Genomic DNA, 17,080 nt, shown 5'->3' with positions numbered 1-17,080 from the left:
TACTCTTGTGCTTGTGAGTGTTCTGGCTGAATCAAGTTAGCATGGCATAAATGTGCCTTTTCTACTAAGTGTATTAACAGTGAGGGCGGCCTATTGAGGCTGCCGAACGAGGGCACAGTTCATTTCTTGGTGAAAATCTCTTAAGGTGTCTTTTCATTGTTGGAAAATATCTATAATATTTGATAATTCAAAAAAATGAAACAACCTGGACACTTAAAAGGGATTATAAAATATAGGCCATTTATTTTAAAAAGAGCCTTTTTTAAAAATATATATTTATTTGGCCGAGCTGGGTCTTAGTTGCAGCATGTGAGATCTTAGTTTCTGCTTGTGGGATCTAGTCCCCTGACCAGGAATCGAACCTGGGCCTCTTGCATTGGGAGCAAAGAGTCTTAGCCACTGGACCACCAGGGATGTCCCAGAACCTTTTAAAAAACTTCACTTTGGAGGTCAGATAGATGATTCACTAGGTTTTAATCTGACTGATTCAGAGAAGTGTTGCCATTAGCTTGAGTAGTTTGTTCAAAACGGAGACCCACCTTGTCTTCCTCTGACAGTAAACTCGGATCCCTGCTTGGGCTTTGTGAGTACCTTCAACAAGTTAGTGGTATGAGATTAGTCTTCATGAAGGCACCTTGGAAATGGTTAGTGAAGTTAGACAAAAAAAATTAAGCCATAAATTATCAATGAAAGTGACTGCTTCCAAGTGTGTGCCGACTCTTGAGAGTCGTAGAATGTGTCTAGTCTCCTTAGGCAGTTTCTCTGTGGACCACATAGCATTTCAGAGGCCTGCAGGTAAACAGACTATGCTATGCTATGCTAAGTCGCTTCAGTCATGTCCGGCTGTGTGACCCCATAGACGGCAGCCCACCAGGCTCCTCCGTAAATTCTAAGGAGATCAAACCAGCCAATTCTAGAGGAAATCAACCCTGAATTGGAAGTAGTGATGCTGAAGCTGAAGCTCCAGTACATTGGCCACCTGATGGGAAGAGCCAACTGATTGGAAAAGACCCTGATGCTGGGAAAGATGGAAAGCAAAAGAAGAAGGGGGTGGCAGAGGATGATATGGTTGGATGGCATCATTGACTCAATGGACGTGAATTTGAGCAAACTCCAGGGAAGTGAAGCTAAGATAAAGCTTGTTTGTGCATCTGTTCTGTAAGTCAGTTCTTTGTCGCTTGGGAGAAGCCTGAACCAGGTAGATGAAGGCGGACCATCACCTGCAGGTGAGGTGTAACCATCTCAGCAGGTGAGCTAACAGGTCTCAGGCTCTGTGTGGGATACTTTCCTACGCAGGATTCTTTCCACCTGCGTTCGTTTCCCTGGGCAGAAACACCTTCTCATAGAAGAAAAATCGATACTTTTTTTCTAGGCCTCCGTGATGTTCCTCCTGGAAATAGTGGGTTAAGTGAGCGATGGCTCGGGGAAGGGTTTGATCTGTTTGCTTCCCTTTGTTTGTGTTTCCCGAGGTCTTGCTGGCCCTGAGGAGTTGAGAAGCCCCTCTCTTTCAGAGTCGGGTCGAGGTCCTTACTGGACCTTGTCTCCTTCATTTCCTGTTAAATGTAGGCACAGGTTCAGAAGACAAAAGACCTGCTCAATAACGTGGCCTCTGACGAAGCTAACTTAGAAGCCAAAATCGAAAAGAGGAAATTAGAGCTGGAAAGAAATCAGAAGCGACTGCAGACTCTGCAGAGCGTCAGGTAGGTGTGAACACTGGGCTGTGAGTGGAGAGCTGCGCCCGGAAGTCAGAGCAGACCGAGGGAGTGTGCGGCCAGTGGCATTAGCCTTTCAGGCCGTGGGACGCCTCTGCTGCAGAATGTACGTGTGTCTCTTGTTCCAACAAGCACACTGGTGGGCTCCGTCTGTTGGCTGTTTTCGGTATGTCTGGAAAACTGCTTTATTCTTGAACCCCCACTTCTAGCCTTTTAGCTTCTTGGAATGCAAGGCAAAGTAAGTAAATCCAGATGGTGGAAGTTGTTATACAAGGCCTGGCTCCCCAGACCCGTGTCCTGCCATAAATTAGATGGGAATAGAAACACTCTTCTTGGTTGGAGTTGGTTTTAGAGCTTTGTAATTCCTCACTGGTAATTCATCTTCTTCCCTTTCCAGTGTGCGCCTCACATTTTCTTGGGGTTCACTCTCTTCCCCCCACCTCTTTCTTTTTCTCTGCCTCCCTCCCCGCTTCCATCTCCCCTTCTCCCTCCCCCCCCACCCCCCGCAGCTCTGTATCTGCTTTTCCTTGCTCTGCCCTGTTGCTCTTCACCCCTTTTCATTCTTCCATTATTTTTCTCTCTCCTTCCTCCTGTCCAGCTGCTGTGTCCACTCTGAACATGCCTTGCTTGTTTGGGACACTGGTACCTGGCCTGCACTCTGGCTGCTGTCCTGAGACCTGCGGGAAGGCAGCGCCTAGGAACAGCAGACAGTAGCCCAGAGAGCATCAGGCTTCCTCCTCCTCAAGGGCACGCCCTGGCCCCTTCCGCCTCTGGAATCGGTCACTGGATAGATTTGTCTCATTAAAAAATTCTGCCTTTCAAGTTTAAATTCAATTTTGTTAAGCCTCAGATCTTTTTAATAGAAAAATTTCTGTTTTCCTCTACTCCAAGAGATTTTTAATTATTTTTCTAGTTTATCTGTTCATTGTTTTAAAAGAAGAGAGGTTTCTCTTTAAGATCAACAATAGAAAATAGAAAATTCAGCAAGCCAGTTTAAACATTTTTTTTTTAAGGTTTTAAAAAATTATTTTTATTATTTATTTGGGTGCAGCGGGTGTTAGTTGCAGCATGTGGGAGCTTGAGTTGTGGCTTGTGGGATCTCGTTCCCTGACCAGGGACAGAACGCAGGCCTCCTGCATTGGGAGCAGGGAGTCTTAGTAACCGGGAAGTCACTGTTTTTAAGTTTTTATATTTTGGTTTAATTAAAACTTAGCTTTAATTTGCAGCAACCTTTGTTTCTTTTTTTAGGGGACTGATTAAATTTTGGAGCGTGCAGACAGCAGAGTATTACGCCCAGCTAAGTTCGTGCATGGGGCTTCTCAGGTGGCGCTAGTGGTAAAGAACCCTCCTGTCAGAGCAGGAGACTAAGAGATGGGCTTTGGTCCCTGGGTCAGCAAGGTCCCCTGGAGGAGGGCGTGGCAACCCACTCCAGTACTCTTGCCTGGAGAGCCCATGGACAGAGGAGCCTGGCGAGCGACAGTCCATGGGGGTGCAACGAGTGAGACACGCCTGAAGTAATTTAGTGCACAAGATAATGCATACATTTAATTTATTGATTTTTAGAGATGTATACAGTTTGTGATTATTTTTTAACTGTATTGAAATCTGTGCCATACCAAGTGAGGAAAAAAGACCCCAGAGCTTCATTTAAGATAATATTCTTAATGTTTGTTAAAAAGAAATGCATTTCTGTATATACCTATGCACCAAAAAGTCTGGAAGGATGAATGTCAAATATTAAGTGGTAACACCTAGTGATGAAATTAGGCATCATTTTAATTTTATTCTTAGTACTTTCAGGATATTTTTCTAGCTTTTACAAAGAACCCATCTTAATTTTTGATTAAATGTATCTTCCTTTTGTGGGGAGGAGAGAGAAAAGGAGAAATTAGCTTTTGTTACAAGAATGAAGAACCTCCCCCAGTTAAAGGCTTTCCAGAGAAAGCCAGGATGGAATCTGGGGCTCTGAATACCAATTTCAAGCTACTATATGTTTGTGTATTGGTTAATCTTTCCTTTTTTTTTTTTATTTTGTTGTTTTAGGCCAGCATTTATGGATGAATATGAGAAGATTGAGGAGGAATTGCAGAAGCAGTATGAAATTTATCTCGAGAAGTTTCGGAATCTGGCTTATCTGGAGCAGCAGCTGGAGGATCATCACAGGATGGAGCAGGAGAGGTTTGAGGTGAGTGCTGAGTCCCTTCTGCACAGACTGTTGGTTCGGTTCCCGTGTGTTGCTTTGTACTTGTTGACTTGCCGGTTTATAAAGAGCATCGTGCGAAAGAATATCGGATGAGTGTTTTTTCTCCCTGATCAGGCTCATGTGGTTCTTCTGTTTTCCTGGTTGTATACCCTGGACTCAAAAGTTGTCAGGTTTTTGATGGCAGGTTTGGTCAGTCAGGGCTACAGATAGGGCCACCACGTGACCTGGGCAGTTGGTTATAACTGCAGGCTTAGAAATTCCTGGGCTGGCTTTAATGCTGCGTTGTCTTGAAATTCTTAATAATTCTCAACTGTGTTTTATTTTGCACTGAGTCCCACAAATTATGTAATGTGTCCTGAGGACAGATCTAAAAACTTGCTTGGTTAACTCACTGGAAGATTTTCAAGCCCTGGTTAATTGAATCATCCAGACTGGCTTTTCAGAAACTGCTTTATAAAGCATTGTAGTTTATTGTGGGAAAGAGGTATGACCTTGAACCTGACCAGTTGTTTTACAGGTTCCTTTCATCCCAGTGTGTAAAGTCATTTACGAAAGAGTATTTCAGGTCCCAGCATCAGTTGATAAATATGGAATCAGAACTAAGGAAGTTGGATTGCTGTCAATTTTGAATTGTCCTTATCCCCTAAGAATATTTCTCCTTAACCCAAGAATCGTCATTTGAAATTTATGTTCACTGTGAAACTGGTCTGCAACCTCCCTTTCCCCTGCTGTCCTTGACAACTTTTGGTATAAAGGTCATCCTTGCCTTCTTACAAACCTGGACATTTGAATTAGGTGACGCTGCTTAGTTGTCCAGGAGAGCTGGCTGTGAGTGGCTTATCACCTTCATCTGGACACGTTTATCTGGACAGGGAACCTGTTGCCACTTGCTTACGGCAGAGGCAGGAGTGGGGGACCCAGGACAGGCACATTTTGAGGGCAATGAAAAGCCCCTGGGGTTCTGGAAATCTTAAAACACTGAGTGTCTGGGAAAGAGCAGTAAAGAGACAGTGAGAATAAGCTGACCATTTTGTACTGTTTCTGGGCCACCCTGGGCTCAGAAAACGTAAGGAAGAACATGCCTCGGGATGTGAGAGGGCAGCTGGGGTGACTTCTGAGGGGCCCTTCCCTGCCCACTGTCCTTTCGGCAGCACCTGCCGGCTCACACCTGCTCCTGGGCTTCTGGTTCCTGGTCCCTCAGAATATCTCATCGTGGAACACTGCTTCCTTTGTAATGTTTAGAACAACAGCACCTTTTTTAAAGCCGATTTCCTCTCCCATTTTCTCTTGAGAATAATCAGGGTCACATTTTATAACCCAACTCAAGTATTGGCTTTTTAAAAAAATATCCTAGGAATTAAGATGAGTCTTTCTTTCTTTCTTTTCCTGTTTGATCACTTCCACCATTTAGCACCTCTCAGGGCTAGAATTGTGCAGGGAAGGAAAATGGTAAAATTCCTGCTTTATTTTATTAGCAAAAGGCCCAGAGTTGATGCGTCTGTTTCTGTGTCCACATCCCGCGCCAGCATGGGTGGCAGACATTTCATTGTGTTGTCGCTTTTCTTCAGAGGCAGTTAGGTGTGATGGAAGGAGCGTGGGTTTGGAGGCCGGTCAGGCCCGTCTTGGCCAAATGTGTCCTTGCTGGGAGCCCCCCACTTTCATCCGGCTCCCGGGGTGATGACGGAGAAGGGGTATCAGGTTTCCTCCTCCCCTTCCTGGAGCTCAGTCTTTTCTGCTTTTGCATCACAAGTCTAGCAGCACTTACGTGGTAAAGAAGAATAAAACAGTCCAAAAGGGTCCTTTCTCCTGGCTCTTGTTTCTCCTGCTCCACAGGAAACTGAGAACACTCTCCGTCTGATGCAGAACAAGCTCAAGGAGGAAGGAAAACGTCTGCTCAAGAGTGGAAGTAAGTCCACACATTTAAACAGATGTGCTTTTTCTGGACTAGTGTTTTCAGCCTTGGAAAACTTAACACGCACATTTTATTTTTTTAAAAGGTGATTTTCTCACAGCTTTTATATCAGTACTATTTTGATTCAGGAGCTTGAGAGAGAGTGTTGTGTTAAAAATTACATACCATTTAAAAGCACATTTGGTTTTCATGCCAACTGAAATCTTATTTTCCCCTATTTAAATGATAGTTATTAGTTGGAGTTATATATAACTATAGAAGAAATCTTGTTTTTAGCAGTCTGTAGGGTTCCTTATTTTAGGGCAAACTGAGGGGCAGCAAGTATTGTGATGGAGTACAAGTGCATCTTCTTGAAGGTAGTCCCCCACCACACCCCCAGCACGTGTCCCCCCAAAGTTCAGAGTCCTTTGTCTAGGCTCTCACCAAAGGAGAAATGGGGGCGACCTACATGTAAGACCTAGATTCTGGGAAGGAGTCTTCCCCGAGGCTGGTCAGCCCACTTCATCCACAGACTTCACCAGGGTGTCAGGTCAGCCCTGGGCACAGTAGCAGCACCCGGTCGTCATGTGGGGTTGGTGGCTGCGTCTCCGAGACTCTCTGCTCGCTTGTTTCTCTCTTCTTGTGATGGTTTCTCTCGCGAGCTCGCGGGAGGTGTCCCCGGGACCGCAGGTCTGCGTGCTCTCTCTCTGTCTTTTCCTTCCGTGTCTCTTTGCTGTTATACTTGTTCTCTGCCTCTCTCTCCTGAATCTTAGGAAACTTTGTCTGGAAGGAGTGTAGGGACTGCTGGGGAATCCTATAGGGGTGAGCTTAGAAAATTCCCTGGGCCTCTCTAGCCAAAGCAGCCGCTCACCTTTATGGTTCCAGGTCAGCCAGGAGTGCCTGACGCGGCCCTCGGTGATAAGCCTGCCTGGAGTGTGTCCCCCTCCGAGAGGCCCGGCACAGGTAAGAGCCTGGTTCCCCTGCATCCTGCTCTGCCCTGGACTGCACATTGAGACCTTTCTCACTGAGCCTGCTTTATTCTTCTGAACTCAGACCTTAAGTTTATGATCCATAGGTTTGGGATCTTCTGAAAGAGATTCTCATGTGTATGTGTGATTTAGTGTTTCTGGAAAAGTAATTTTCAGTTTAAACCAGCCCAATGAAGGGTAATGCTTAATTAGCTTGTGGTGAGCAAAGAAGTTAGGAAAATAACTTATGAAGCACCATTCTCAGTTCTGCTTATCCTGAGCTACTTAAGCTTCCCCGTCTGTCTTTGCTTTTCTGCACACGTGGGAACATTGCCCATAGTGGAAAGTGAAGGTGTTAGTCACTCAGTCGTATCCAACTCTTTGCAACCCCATGGACTGTAGCCTGGCAGGCTCCTCCATCCATGGAATTCTCCAGGCAAGAATACTGGAGTGAGTAGTCCTTCCCTTCTCCAGGGGATCTTCCTGACCCAGGGATTGAACCCAGGTTTCCTGCATTGGAGGTGGATTCTTTACCATCTGAGCCACCAGGGAAGCCCACCAGGGATATAAATGAGGAGAGGTAGAAAGGAAGACTTCCTGAACTTTTATCTGTGAAAAAGTCCTCTGAACAGAACAATCTAATAGTACATAGACTTGAATCGGAGGTGAGGATGAGCAAAATCCAAGATCTGGAAGAGATCATTTTGTTCAGGCTACCCTGTGGGTGGCTGATTTAACCAAGCAAAGCATTACTGAGTAGAGGTTCTGGGTGCTGAGGACATTTCAGTGGACAGTAAGTGGGGATGCTTGCCTTAAATGAATTGACGGGCTGGTGACATGCTTGGGGACAAACAAGCAAGCTGTTTGTGGAAGGTGAAAAATGCCAGTGTGGGAAGTGGAGCAGGTCAGGACGCAGGGAGGGGGTCATGGAATTGCAGTTGTAAAGAGGAATCAGGGGAGACCATGAGGAGACTCTGTTTAAGCAAAGATTAAATCAGAGGAGCTGGGAAGATGGGAGCTACCAGAGAGGGAAAATCCAGAAAGGCTGGCAACCAGGGCCTAGGGTCAAGGGTGAGTTTCACTGAGCAAGGAAGCGTATGAACACACAGGGCTCAAGCTGAGGCAGTTCGATGAGCTGGAAGGTGGGTCGTGTGCTTGAGGGCTCACATCCAATGGAGACCGTTTTCTCTGTTAAGCAAGGAGTGAAGTCACCTCAGGTTTGGCTTTGGGATTTGGAGTGAGGGGTTTGAGGAAGAGAAAGGCTGAGTAATTAGAGATGTAAAAGTGCCACAGGCCCCAGAAATTAAAAAGACTAAGTACTTTGTTCAGATGCCCGGTAATAAAAGTCAGGGGCGACTCTTCATCTCCCCACCAGCGTCTTAAACCTTGTTGCTGGTGGTTAAGTGTCTACCTGCATCCTCTGTAGAATTCAGGCACTGTAGCATTAGGACTGAAGGCCTCCTCTGACTTTATAAAATGACCCAGGAATGTCTTGAACGCAACTGAGTAGCCCTGTCATGGAGTGGAGAGCAGATATTCATGCATGGCGCGCACACTTCCCGGGTGCCTGCCGCGTCAGCTGTTGCCCCAGAGCCCAGCGATGGAGGAGACGCCGAGGGAGCTCCCTGTCCCGAAGCCCCGGGTGTTCCTGGCCACGAGCTGGTGTTGTTGAGCGCTTGAAACGTGGCTAGGCCAAATTGAGATGCACTGTTTGTAGCAAATACACACCAGATTTTGAAGACTTGATATAAAAGGAAAGTAAAATTACTCATTAACATTTTTTTATGTTGGTTACTTATTGAAATGACGTTTTAGGTATATTGGGTTAAATAGAACATTATTGAAATTAATTCACCTGTTCCTTTAATGTACTTACTGGTAAATTTTAAATTGCATCTGGGGCTGGCATATTTCTGTTGGACAGTGCTTATCTAAAAGAAACCTATAAAAAAAACTGCCTGTAGTTTACTCACTGGGGTTTTGATTTGAGTTTCTCTGAAATAGCTAATGAAATGGAGCATCTTTTTGTCTGCTTTTGGCTGTGTATCTTCTGTGTATCTTCTTTGGGGAGATCTATTCTCGACCTTCACACATTTTTTAATTGGGCTATCTTTTTTTTTTAATGTTTATTTTTATTTATTTATTTGGCTGCACTGGGTCTTGATTGTGGCATGTGGGATCTAGTTCCCTGACCAGGGATTGAACCCAGGTCCCTTACATTAGGAGCACTGAGTCTTAATCCCTGGACCACCAGGGAAGTCCCTGGGTTGTCTTTTTACTATTGAGTTATATGTCTAGATAGTAGACCTGTATGTGATTTGCGAATATTTTCTGTCATTCACTTTCTAGATGCTGTCCTTTGTTGTTACAGAGTTTTGATCAAGTTCAGTGTATTGATTTTTTTTCTTTTATTGCTGTGCTTTTAGTGACATGTTTGAGAAACTGCCGAATTCCAGGTCACCAGGATTTACCCATGTTTTTCTCCTAGGTGTTCTATCATTTTAATTCTTACATTTAGATCTCTGACCCATTGCAGGCTAATCCTTTGTGTGTGGTGTGAGGTAGGGGTCCAGCTTCATTCTTTGGCACGTGGCTGTCTACTTGTCCCAGCAGCAAAGTCTGTTCTTTCCCTGGTGAATCTTCCCAGCACACTTGTTGGCTGTACTCATATTACTGTGTCGCTAACAGCTGGACTTCAGTGACTTTTGTGTTAGCACTATTAACTTTACATGTTTGACCCTCAGTCCGTTGCTGCGAGTTGTCAGAAGAAATCATACTGAGTCTGAGGTACTTGTTTTAATGTTGGGTTAAAATCCATGGGTTCGTTTGCTTTGTATTGCATGGGGTGAAGACTTAATGTCAAATTTTTTCTGGAGGAAGTAAAAAGTGAACTAATCTGAAGAGTGATTTCACTTTATGGTCATTAATTTGTATTAATATCTAATCCCATTCTCTGTAATGGCTTTTATAAGGGGGTAGTTTTTGGATCGATTGTGCTGAGGTCCTCTCAGGATGCTCTTACTGACACTGTCTACAGCTGCTGGCTCTGGCCTCCGTGCTGTAGAGCACAGCGCTTTCCTCCGGGGTGGATGGAAGCAGAGTGTTTCCTCAGAGCCCTCCCAGATGCAGCTGCGGTGCCGCCACTCTCTACAGCAGGGCCTAAGCAAAGCGTGATCACAGATGAACAGTGACTCTACTTCCAAAATGTCTTAAGAATCAGTGATCAGAACAATAACTGCATTCTTCCAGTTCCATCCTTCTGAAACCTCTGCCACTCTGAGCACAAAAAAGTGGCTGGACAGTGATGTCTTTTCCTCCCCACTGTGGAAACTCCTGTAGGTTTACAGGAAATGTTTGACCTGCACAAGACTCCAGAGGGGTGTTTAGGAAATTAATATAAAAGGCTGTTGCATTGAGAACCACCTCTCTTTATCTTTGTAATGAATTTTCTCCAGTTAAGAGTATCATGGGCCCCAGTTTTCATTGCCAGTTACCAGGCAGTCGTTTGTCCCGGGCAGCCACTCAGGCCCTTCCTGGCTTGCCTCCAGGCTTGTTTTGCTGAACAGAGAATGGTTCCCCCCCACCCTCAAACTAACGAAGAACTTCCAACTCCCTTGACAGCTGGCTGTCAGTGTTTTAGTTTGACATGCCGGAATAGTGTTTCTGATATAACTGACGCACTTTTTTTTCTTGTTTTGAAAAACTGTTTTTTAAAAAATCTAGCCTATCCTTGTCTGCATGAACCCTTCCGTAAGGAGCTATAGGCGATTCCCAAGAGACTTGTAGAATCAGATGCATCCCAGGAAAAGCTGAGCAGCACAGATGGCCCTTCCCAAGAGCCTCACGGGACAGGGGCTGTTCTTGAGGGAATGATGGAGCTGCCCTTTGTTTTGCCTCCTTGTGTCCCTGCCAGGTCACGATGACTCTGACATGGACATCCAGGAGGACGATGAATCCGACAGTGAACTGGAAGAGAGACGGCTGTCCAAGCTGCGGACGGCCATGGAGGTGCTCATGCAAGGTACCCCAGCCTCGCTTGCTCACCCCCTGCCCTGCCCCCGGGCCCAGGAAACCGCAGCCGGACTGCGGTCAGGGCTGCTGGGTTTCCAGGCCTGTAAGCACCCTGCCCTGTTGTTAATTGGGATTTTGCTCTTAACATGCCTAGTGGTCATCTTTGCTGCTGATACTCTTACCTTTGGCCCCAAGAAGAGCCAGGCTTGTAGTTTGGTGCTTCTCATAGAGGTCACAGAACATACTGCCTCCACCAAGGAGCTGAATTCTTTCCTTTTTGGGTCCAAACTGGTCTCGGTGCAATTAACGTCCTTTATGCTCAGAGAATTAATGAACAGATAAGGGACCTACGTGAGCATCTCTGCTGTTAAAACCTGTTTTTAGTTTCTGCCTTCTCACTGCAAAAGACTCAAGCAGTAAAATAACATGGAGTGAATGTGGGTGCTTCCCTGGGGCTTTCCTCATGTCCCACTCCCTACCGTACAGGGGTTGTGGCTTGGGGCTGGGTCCTTCTAAATTGCCTTTCTGCACATGCAAACACACATAAATATACACATCACACACATACACACATCACTGGGGGCCCTTCTCAGCCTTCAGGGGAGTGCAGCTCTCTGCCTCTATGTGGGAAGGGTGGCTCTTGAGTTTTTGCAGAAGTCACACTTAGATGACATTGACTTCCAGAGGAGGAGTGGAGAACCACTTTGGTAATGATGCTGTTTTGAAGGATAAGTTAGAGTGATACTAACTTTTGTTTTTACTTTTTGAAGCCCAGATGTGGATCCCAGTACAAGTGACCCTGGCCCACAAAGCGAGAACTTATCTCTTCAGCAGAGAGCACACACCTCCGTGTATTCTAGTGACAGGGTTCAGTGATTTTATTTTTTCCCCTGGGACATTTATAGGATGCATGTTTATTTTTCCGATCCATGACTTGTGCTCAGAATTCATGGCCTTATTCCTCTTTTCCGAAGTGGAAATGCAGAAGATCTGTGCTGGTACACTTCTGAGTAGCTGGCTGCTCCCTAAGTCAACTTTTTAGTGTGAATTCTTCTTCCCACTTTCCTAAAGGAAAGCAGATCTTGGTGCCCACTTCCTGCCTTGTCTCACAGGTTCTCATGCTCTCTTCACACTTCTCTTTTTCTCAGGACAACCCAGCAAGCACGTCGTGGGCACGATGCAGGGTGGAGACACGGATGATGACGTGAGTCCTGACCAGCCCCTTGAGCAGCCCTGGTCTTGGTGGTCCTGGGCCAGCTAGGTCCTGGACTAGGTTGACCAAGGAGCTGAGTGCATCTCACCAGTTTAGTATAAAGAGCTGCTTCTCAACCTGGCACGTTGCTGGGTCTGTGGCAGAGCTTGGCCTCCCAGGGAGCTGACATCTCATCTTTGCTTGTTGATGGCTCATTTCTTTTCTTTTCAAATGAACATGCTTGCCCTACTTTGGTTTTTTCCTTCTCATTGTTCTTTCCATTCTTGCTTTCCAAAGATGGAAGCAGCACCAGCTTTCTTAGGTAAATGCAAGACTTCCAGCTCCAAGAAGCAGGTTGGTTTTCTTTTTCACCTCATCCATTTGTGTGTGTGTGAGCTGCTCAGGGCCAGCAGAGAACCTCCCCCAAGAGTGACGCCCGGTGTCCAGGGCAGGAAGCCACTTACGTGGTTTCCACAGTGGGTGGTAGAGTTACCTAATGGTCCCTGTGTTAATGAGGAGGAGGGGGTGGATGCTGAGCCAAGAGACAGGAAAGGTCATCAGGCCTCTGAACCGTATCCTAGAAAAGAAGGGCTGCTGTTGAGGGCTGGGGTCAAGGCCAGCTCCATTCTTGCGAGGGGACATAGAAGGCAGGCTCTCCCGAGACCAGGGCCCAGAGAGGCTGTGACATCAGGCTGCTGGTGCCCTCAGCGTTGTTGAATGAAGAACTGTGGGCTGACAGAATGGGGTCCGGTTGTTGGGGCTGCACTGCTCTGGACCTGCTTCTTTGTTGAGTCCCTGGCAGGGCTGTGAGGCCCAAGAGGTGAAGGGTGATTGGACTGATGGAGTCAGGGACCTTCTGTCCAGGTGAATGCCACGTGTGTCTGGAGCCTGGCACCAGCACAGAGCCTAGACCGATATTCTTCTACAAAAAATCCACTGATTGGGTCCCAGCAGTGTGGCCTGGGGAGCACTGTCTGGCCCCCCTTCTTAGGATTTGCTTGATCGTTGGTATAGCTTTCTACTTTTCTGAGTGATCACCTTATTTGTAGTTTAAAGTCTCCTCTGTGCCTATTGCTGCTTGTTAACTTCAAGGAGGCTGTTTCCATGCAACACCTTGGGTCTGTCCTTCACCTGTGCACTCATTCACTCGCCAGGTCCTTGTTGAGTGCTGGTTATGTCCCAGGCACCGTTAGGGGTTGGGGAATTCAGGAGTGAACAGAACCAATCCCCTGCCTCCATGAGGCTTATATTCTAATGGTCATCAAGCAGATACGTCAGGGGTCATCATGGTAAGAAAAATAAAGTAGGTTCAGGGAAAAGAGAGACAGGGATGAGGGTTCTGACTGAGTGGGTAGGGGAGGGTTGTGCTTGGGAGGGGCTGTGAACAATTGGGTGGAGGGCATTTGCAGGGGTCTGATTCAGAAGTGGGAGTGGCGGTAGCTGCAGATTGTTGAGAAGTGCTGTTTCTAAGGTTAGAGCCATCAGGTTTTGTTAATCGGACATGAAGTGTTAGAAATGCCCTGGTTGTGGCTTCATTGGCTGAAAGTGTAGTTCTTACATTCCCAAGGCGGGCAGACCTCAGGACGGGGCCTGGAGAGCAGACAGGAGGTCTGGCTGGGTCATTCTGAGTCAGCCACCTGCTAGGCGTCCACATGCTAGTGCTGAGAAGCTAGTTGTATTCAGGTCTGGACTTAAGGTCTGAGCTGGAGACTGAATTTGGGGGAGCCTCCCTAAGATCACCATGAGGGGGACATGATTGCTTGGGGAGGGAAGTAGAGAGGAAGAGCAGAGGCCCGAGCCAACTCTGTATCACAGCAGTCAGGGAGGGAGAGCGGGTCTGCACGCTTGACTAAGAAGATTCGAGAGTGAGGGGGGCGAGCACAGAAGAGGGTCTCGGGGGTCAGGAATGGAGAACTAATTACCTGTAGGATCTGAGTCCATTGACTGTTTCAGTCTTGGGGGCCTCAATGGGAGAGCATGGCTGGAGGGTGCTGAGAGGGCAGAGAGCAGGGCCTGTGTGAGCTCAGGACTCGCCCAGGGATTTGCTGTGAGGCCACGGGAGAGCAGGGCTGAGTAGCTGCAGAGGAGGATGGGTTATGTGTTAGGGTGTTTTATGTTTTAAAACAGAGGGAAATTGTGCATTGGTGGGAATGGTCTGTATAGAGTGACTGACCATTCTGGTTTCCCCAGGGGTACAGGACCTGCACTTTGAAAAAGCTGGCTGAGTTAGTGACCCTTATCCAGATGATGAGAGAGAGAGAGCATGTTTCTTTTAGTTTGCGCCTTACACCTATTTCCTGAGTGGCTTTCCGTCCAAAAGCCAAAGTAAGCCCCCCCACCTGTCTCCAGGCCCCCATCCTCCTGGCTGGCTGCTGCGACAGGGGGCGCTGGGGAGGAGCTCTGGGGCTTGACGAGCAGATCCATGCTGCTCCTGAGACAGAAGCAGGAAAGCCACTTGCAGCACCAGCCTCAGCTCGCACGCTGGTGTTTCAGGACACGCTTACGTATGTGTTACTGTCCCAGCCAGCGGCCTGTAGACCCTGGCCCTGTGCTTATGCCCCACAATCTGACTATTTCTCTTCCAAGCTCTCCCTTCGCCTAGGTTTTGCTGGTTATTGAGCTGCTAGTGAAACAGCAAGGTAGGGTCTCTGCTGACGTGACATCAGCAACCGGAGGGGCCCCTCAGCTGTGCTCACCGTCTCTCCCGCAGGAAGACCTGGAGGACAGTGAGATTGACATGGAGGACGACGAAGACGACGACGACCTGGAGGACGAGAGCGTGGCACTCTCAGCGGCCAAGCCCAGTCGAAGAGGCCGGAAACCCGAGCCACTAGAGGAGAGTGACAGTGACTTCTGACCTTCGTGCCAAGGGACCTGGGCAGATGAAAACCCGTGGATTTGTAGGGAAAGGGGGAATTAAGGAGGCAGAAGAAAAGAGGCGTTTGTTGGATAAGCCAGCTGGCCTTGTTGTTAATGAAGCAAAGCCTGCTTCTGGTTTAGTTTCCTGGGTGTTGCTCACACATTCCAAAGCTTAAGAACCGGAGCCAGCCCCACAGAGGATTTTTTTTTTTGCCTTTTCTATCTCCTAAAACTTGGGAAATGCATGTGTTCCTAGTGATTCACATCCACAGGGCAAAAACTTTTGAGAAATAACAGCCAACACCATATACGTCTTGGCTGTTAGGTTTGTCGCACGTTTTCCTCTAAAAGTCAGCGGGACCTTCCCAGACCTGGGGCTGAAACTGGGCACAGGCCTCATTTCCAGAACTGTAGGGCAGTCAGGACATTTATGTTGTATCAGCTTTTGAGTCTCGGCTTTAATTCACCTGTAGTCTTATTTTCCTCCTCCTCTGCGTTCACAATACCAAGCTTTAAATGTATTTTACTAACTAAAATTATCTGAAAGAAAGTAGCTAATTCAGATGGAAACCAGCTTTGCTTGAAAATCAGGCAACAGAGAGATGCCCCAGGTCACGCATACTTCATTCTCTCTCAGAAAGCTGATGTTCTTCCTTAGGAAGGAGGAGATTAAGGGGAAAGTGTCGGTACGTATTCAGGTTTCTGACTTAAAAAAATAAACCATATTGAATTTAATAAAATAGCACTAGAAGAATTTCCCTTTTGTGAAGGAGGAGTGACAGGTATGTGGATTTTGCTTTGCTTTGGTTTTGTTAATACAGAGAACAAGCACAGAGGAGTTTTCGTTTACTTTTCAATTATAAAGTCGGAAGACTTGTGAAGTTCTTTATCTCAATAAATGTATTTTACACCATATTTTTATACTATTAAGTTTTATTTGAAAATAGAATTATTCATTTGTACTTATAACATATAAATACTTCTTCAAGAAAAATTCATGGATTATTACTGGACGTATGAATTTTAGGAGACAGTGTGACAGTTCTTTCTGTCTTTGCTTTTTTTTCTGTCTTTCCCTAAATTTTACATGAGATTACTCTTTTTTTTTTTGTAAACCTTCAGTGTTCAATTAATTCACCAGTAATTTAAGCTATCCCATCTTTGATAAGCTGACTGGGGAGTAAGTGTGTTGGGAGTCATGTTGAACCTACTTGGAAGCCATGGCTTTTAAGCATAAGTTGCATCTTCTTGGATGTTACAGCTATGGTTTAGCTGAATCTGACCTGACTTCTGTTTTAAAAAACAAAAAATGTATTTGTTTCCCTCATGTGATTCTTTCTTCTGATGGGCTTTAACATGGGAACTCTGCCCATGTCACAGATGATGTGTCCAGCTGTTTCTAGGTAATTGTGTCCCAGAATGAAGCTCAAGACTATTTTAAGGAATATAAAAATCATCGGTCCCCAACAAGAGAAAGTTTTCAATGTCTGGTATCAAAAATTACCAGGTGTAAGATGCCAGTCAATTAGTGGAAAAGGACAGACAATTACGACTGTATTCCATATATTCAGACAACAGAGGAAAGCGTGAGCAGGCTGTGAGATGTGGAAGATGGAAAGTCTCTAGACTTTGAGAGCTACTGGAGGTTTAAAAACCAAGAGGGAAACTGTGCACACTGAGATTAAGAGCAGATTGTACACTGCAGAAGAAAACATTGCTGACCCTGAAGACACAGGGCATGTTTGTCCAATATGGAATACCAAAATGACCCCCCAAGTCCCATTGTGGTGGTTATCCATTTATTGCCTCAGCTTCAAATTCACCTTCTGGTCTGCTCTATGCTAGTGAAGCTGTTGCTTGTCAGTCTCCTTGGAAGGAAAGCTATGACAAATCTAGACTGTATTAAAAAGCAAAGACATAACTTTGCTGACAAAGGTCCAAGTAGTCAAGGCTGTGGTCTTTTCAGTAGTCTTGTATATATGTGAGAGATGGGCCATAAAGAAGGAAGGGCACTGAAGAATTGACACTTTCAAACTGGTGCTGGAGAAGACTCTTGAGAGTCCTTTGGACAGCAAGGAGATCAAACTGCTGCTGCTGCTGCTAAGTCGATTCAGTCGTGTCCAACTCTGTGCAACCCCATAGACGGAAGCCCACCAGGCTCCCCGTCCCTGGGATTCTCCAGGCAAGAACACTGGAGTGGGTTGCCATTTCCTTCTCCAATGCATGAAAGTGAAAAGTGAAAGG

General features: G+C 46.2%; 1 protein-coding gene across 4 annotated transcripts in view; it reads left to right on the top strand.

Annotated features, from left to right (window-relative positions):
- The window catches only part of CLUAP1 (clusterin associated protein 1), a 29,979-nt gene extending 14,228 nt beyond the window's left edge, over window positions 1–15,751 (top strand). For 2 of the 4 annotated variants that reach the window (XM_006054854.4, XM_045164227.1), the window contains exons 7-13: window positions 1,567–1,700; window positions 3,756–3,897; window positions 5,749–5,821; window positions 6,692–6,769; window positions 10,688–10,795; window positions 11,934–11,989; window positions 14,688–15,751. In XM_006054854.4, coding sequence (XP_006054916.1) covers window positions 1,567–1,700; window positions 3,756–3,897; window positions 5,749–5,821; window positions 6,692–6,769; window positions 10,688–10,795; window positions 11,934–11,989; window positions 14,688–14,834 — 738 coding nt within the window. In that variant the 3' untranslated portion in view covers window positions 14,835–15,751. Of the gene's footprint in view, window positions 1–1,566; window positions 1,701–3,755; window positions 3,898–5,748; window positions 5,822–6,691; window positions 6,770–10,687; window positions 10,796–11,933; window positions 11,990–12,274; window positions 12,332–14,687 lie in introns of all 4 variants that reach the window. The other 2 variants (XM_025275678.3, XM_006054856.4) reach the window with 2 other exon arrangements.
- The last annotated feature ends 1,329 nt before the right edge of the window (window positions 15,752–17,080 follow it).

The sequence above is a fragment of the Bubalus bubalis genome, chromosome 24 (genome assembly GCF_019923935.1).
Source record: "Bubalus bubalis isolate 160015118507 breed Murrah chromosome 24, NDDB_SH_1, whole genome shotgun sequence".
Taxonomy (NCBI): Eukaryota; Metazoa; Chordata; class Mammalia; order Artiodactyla; family Bovidae; genus Bubalus; species Bubalus bubalis.
The sequence above is the reverse complement of the archived record's forward strand: the minus strand, read 5'-3'. Positions and strand labels throughout refer to the sequence as shown.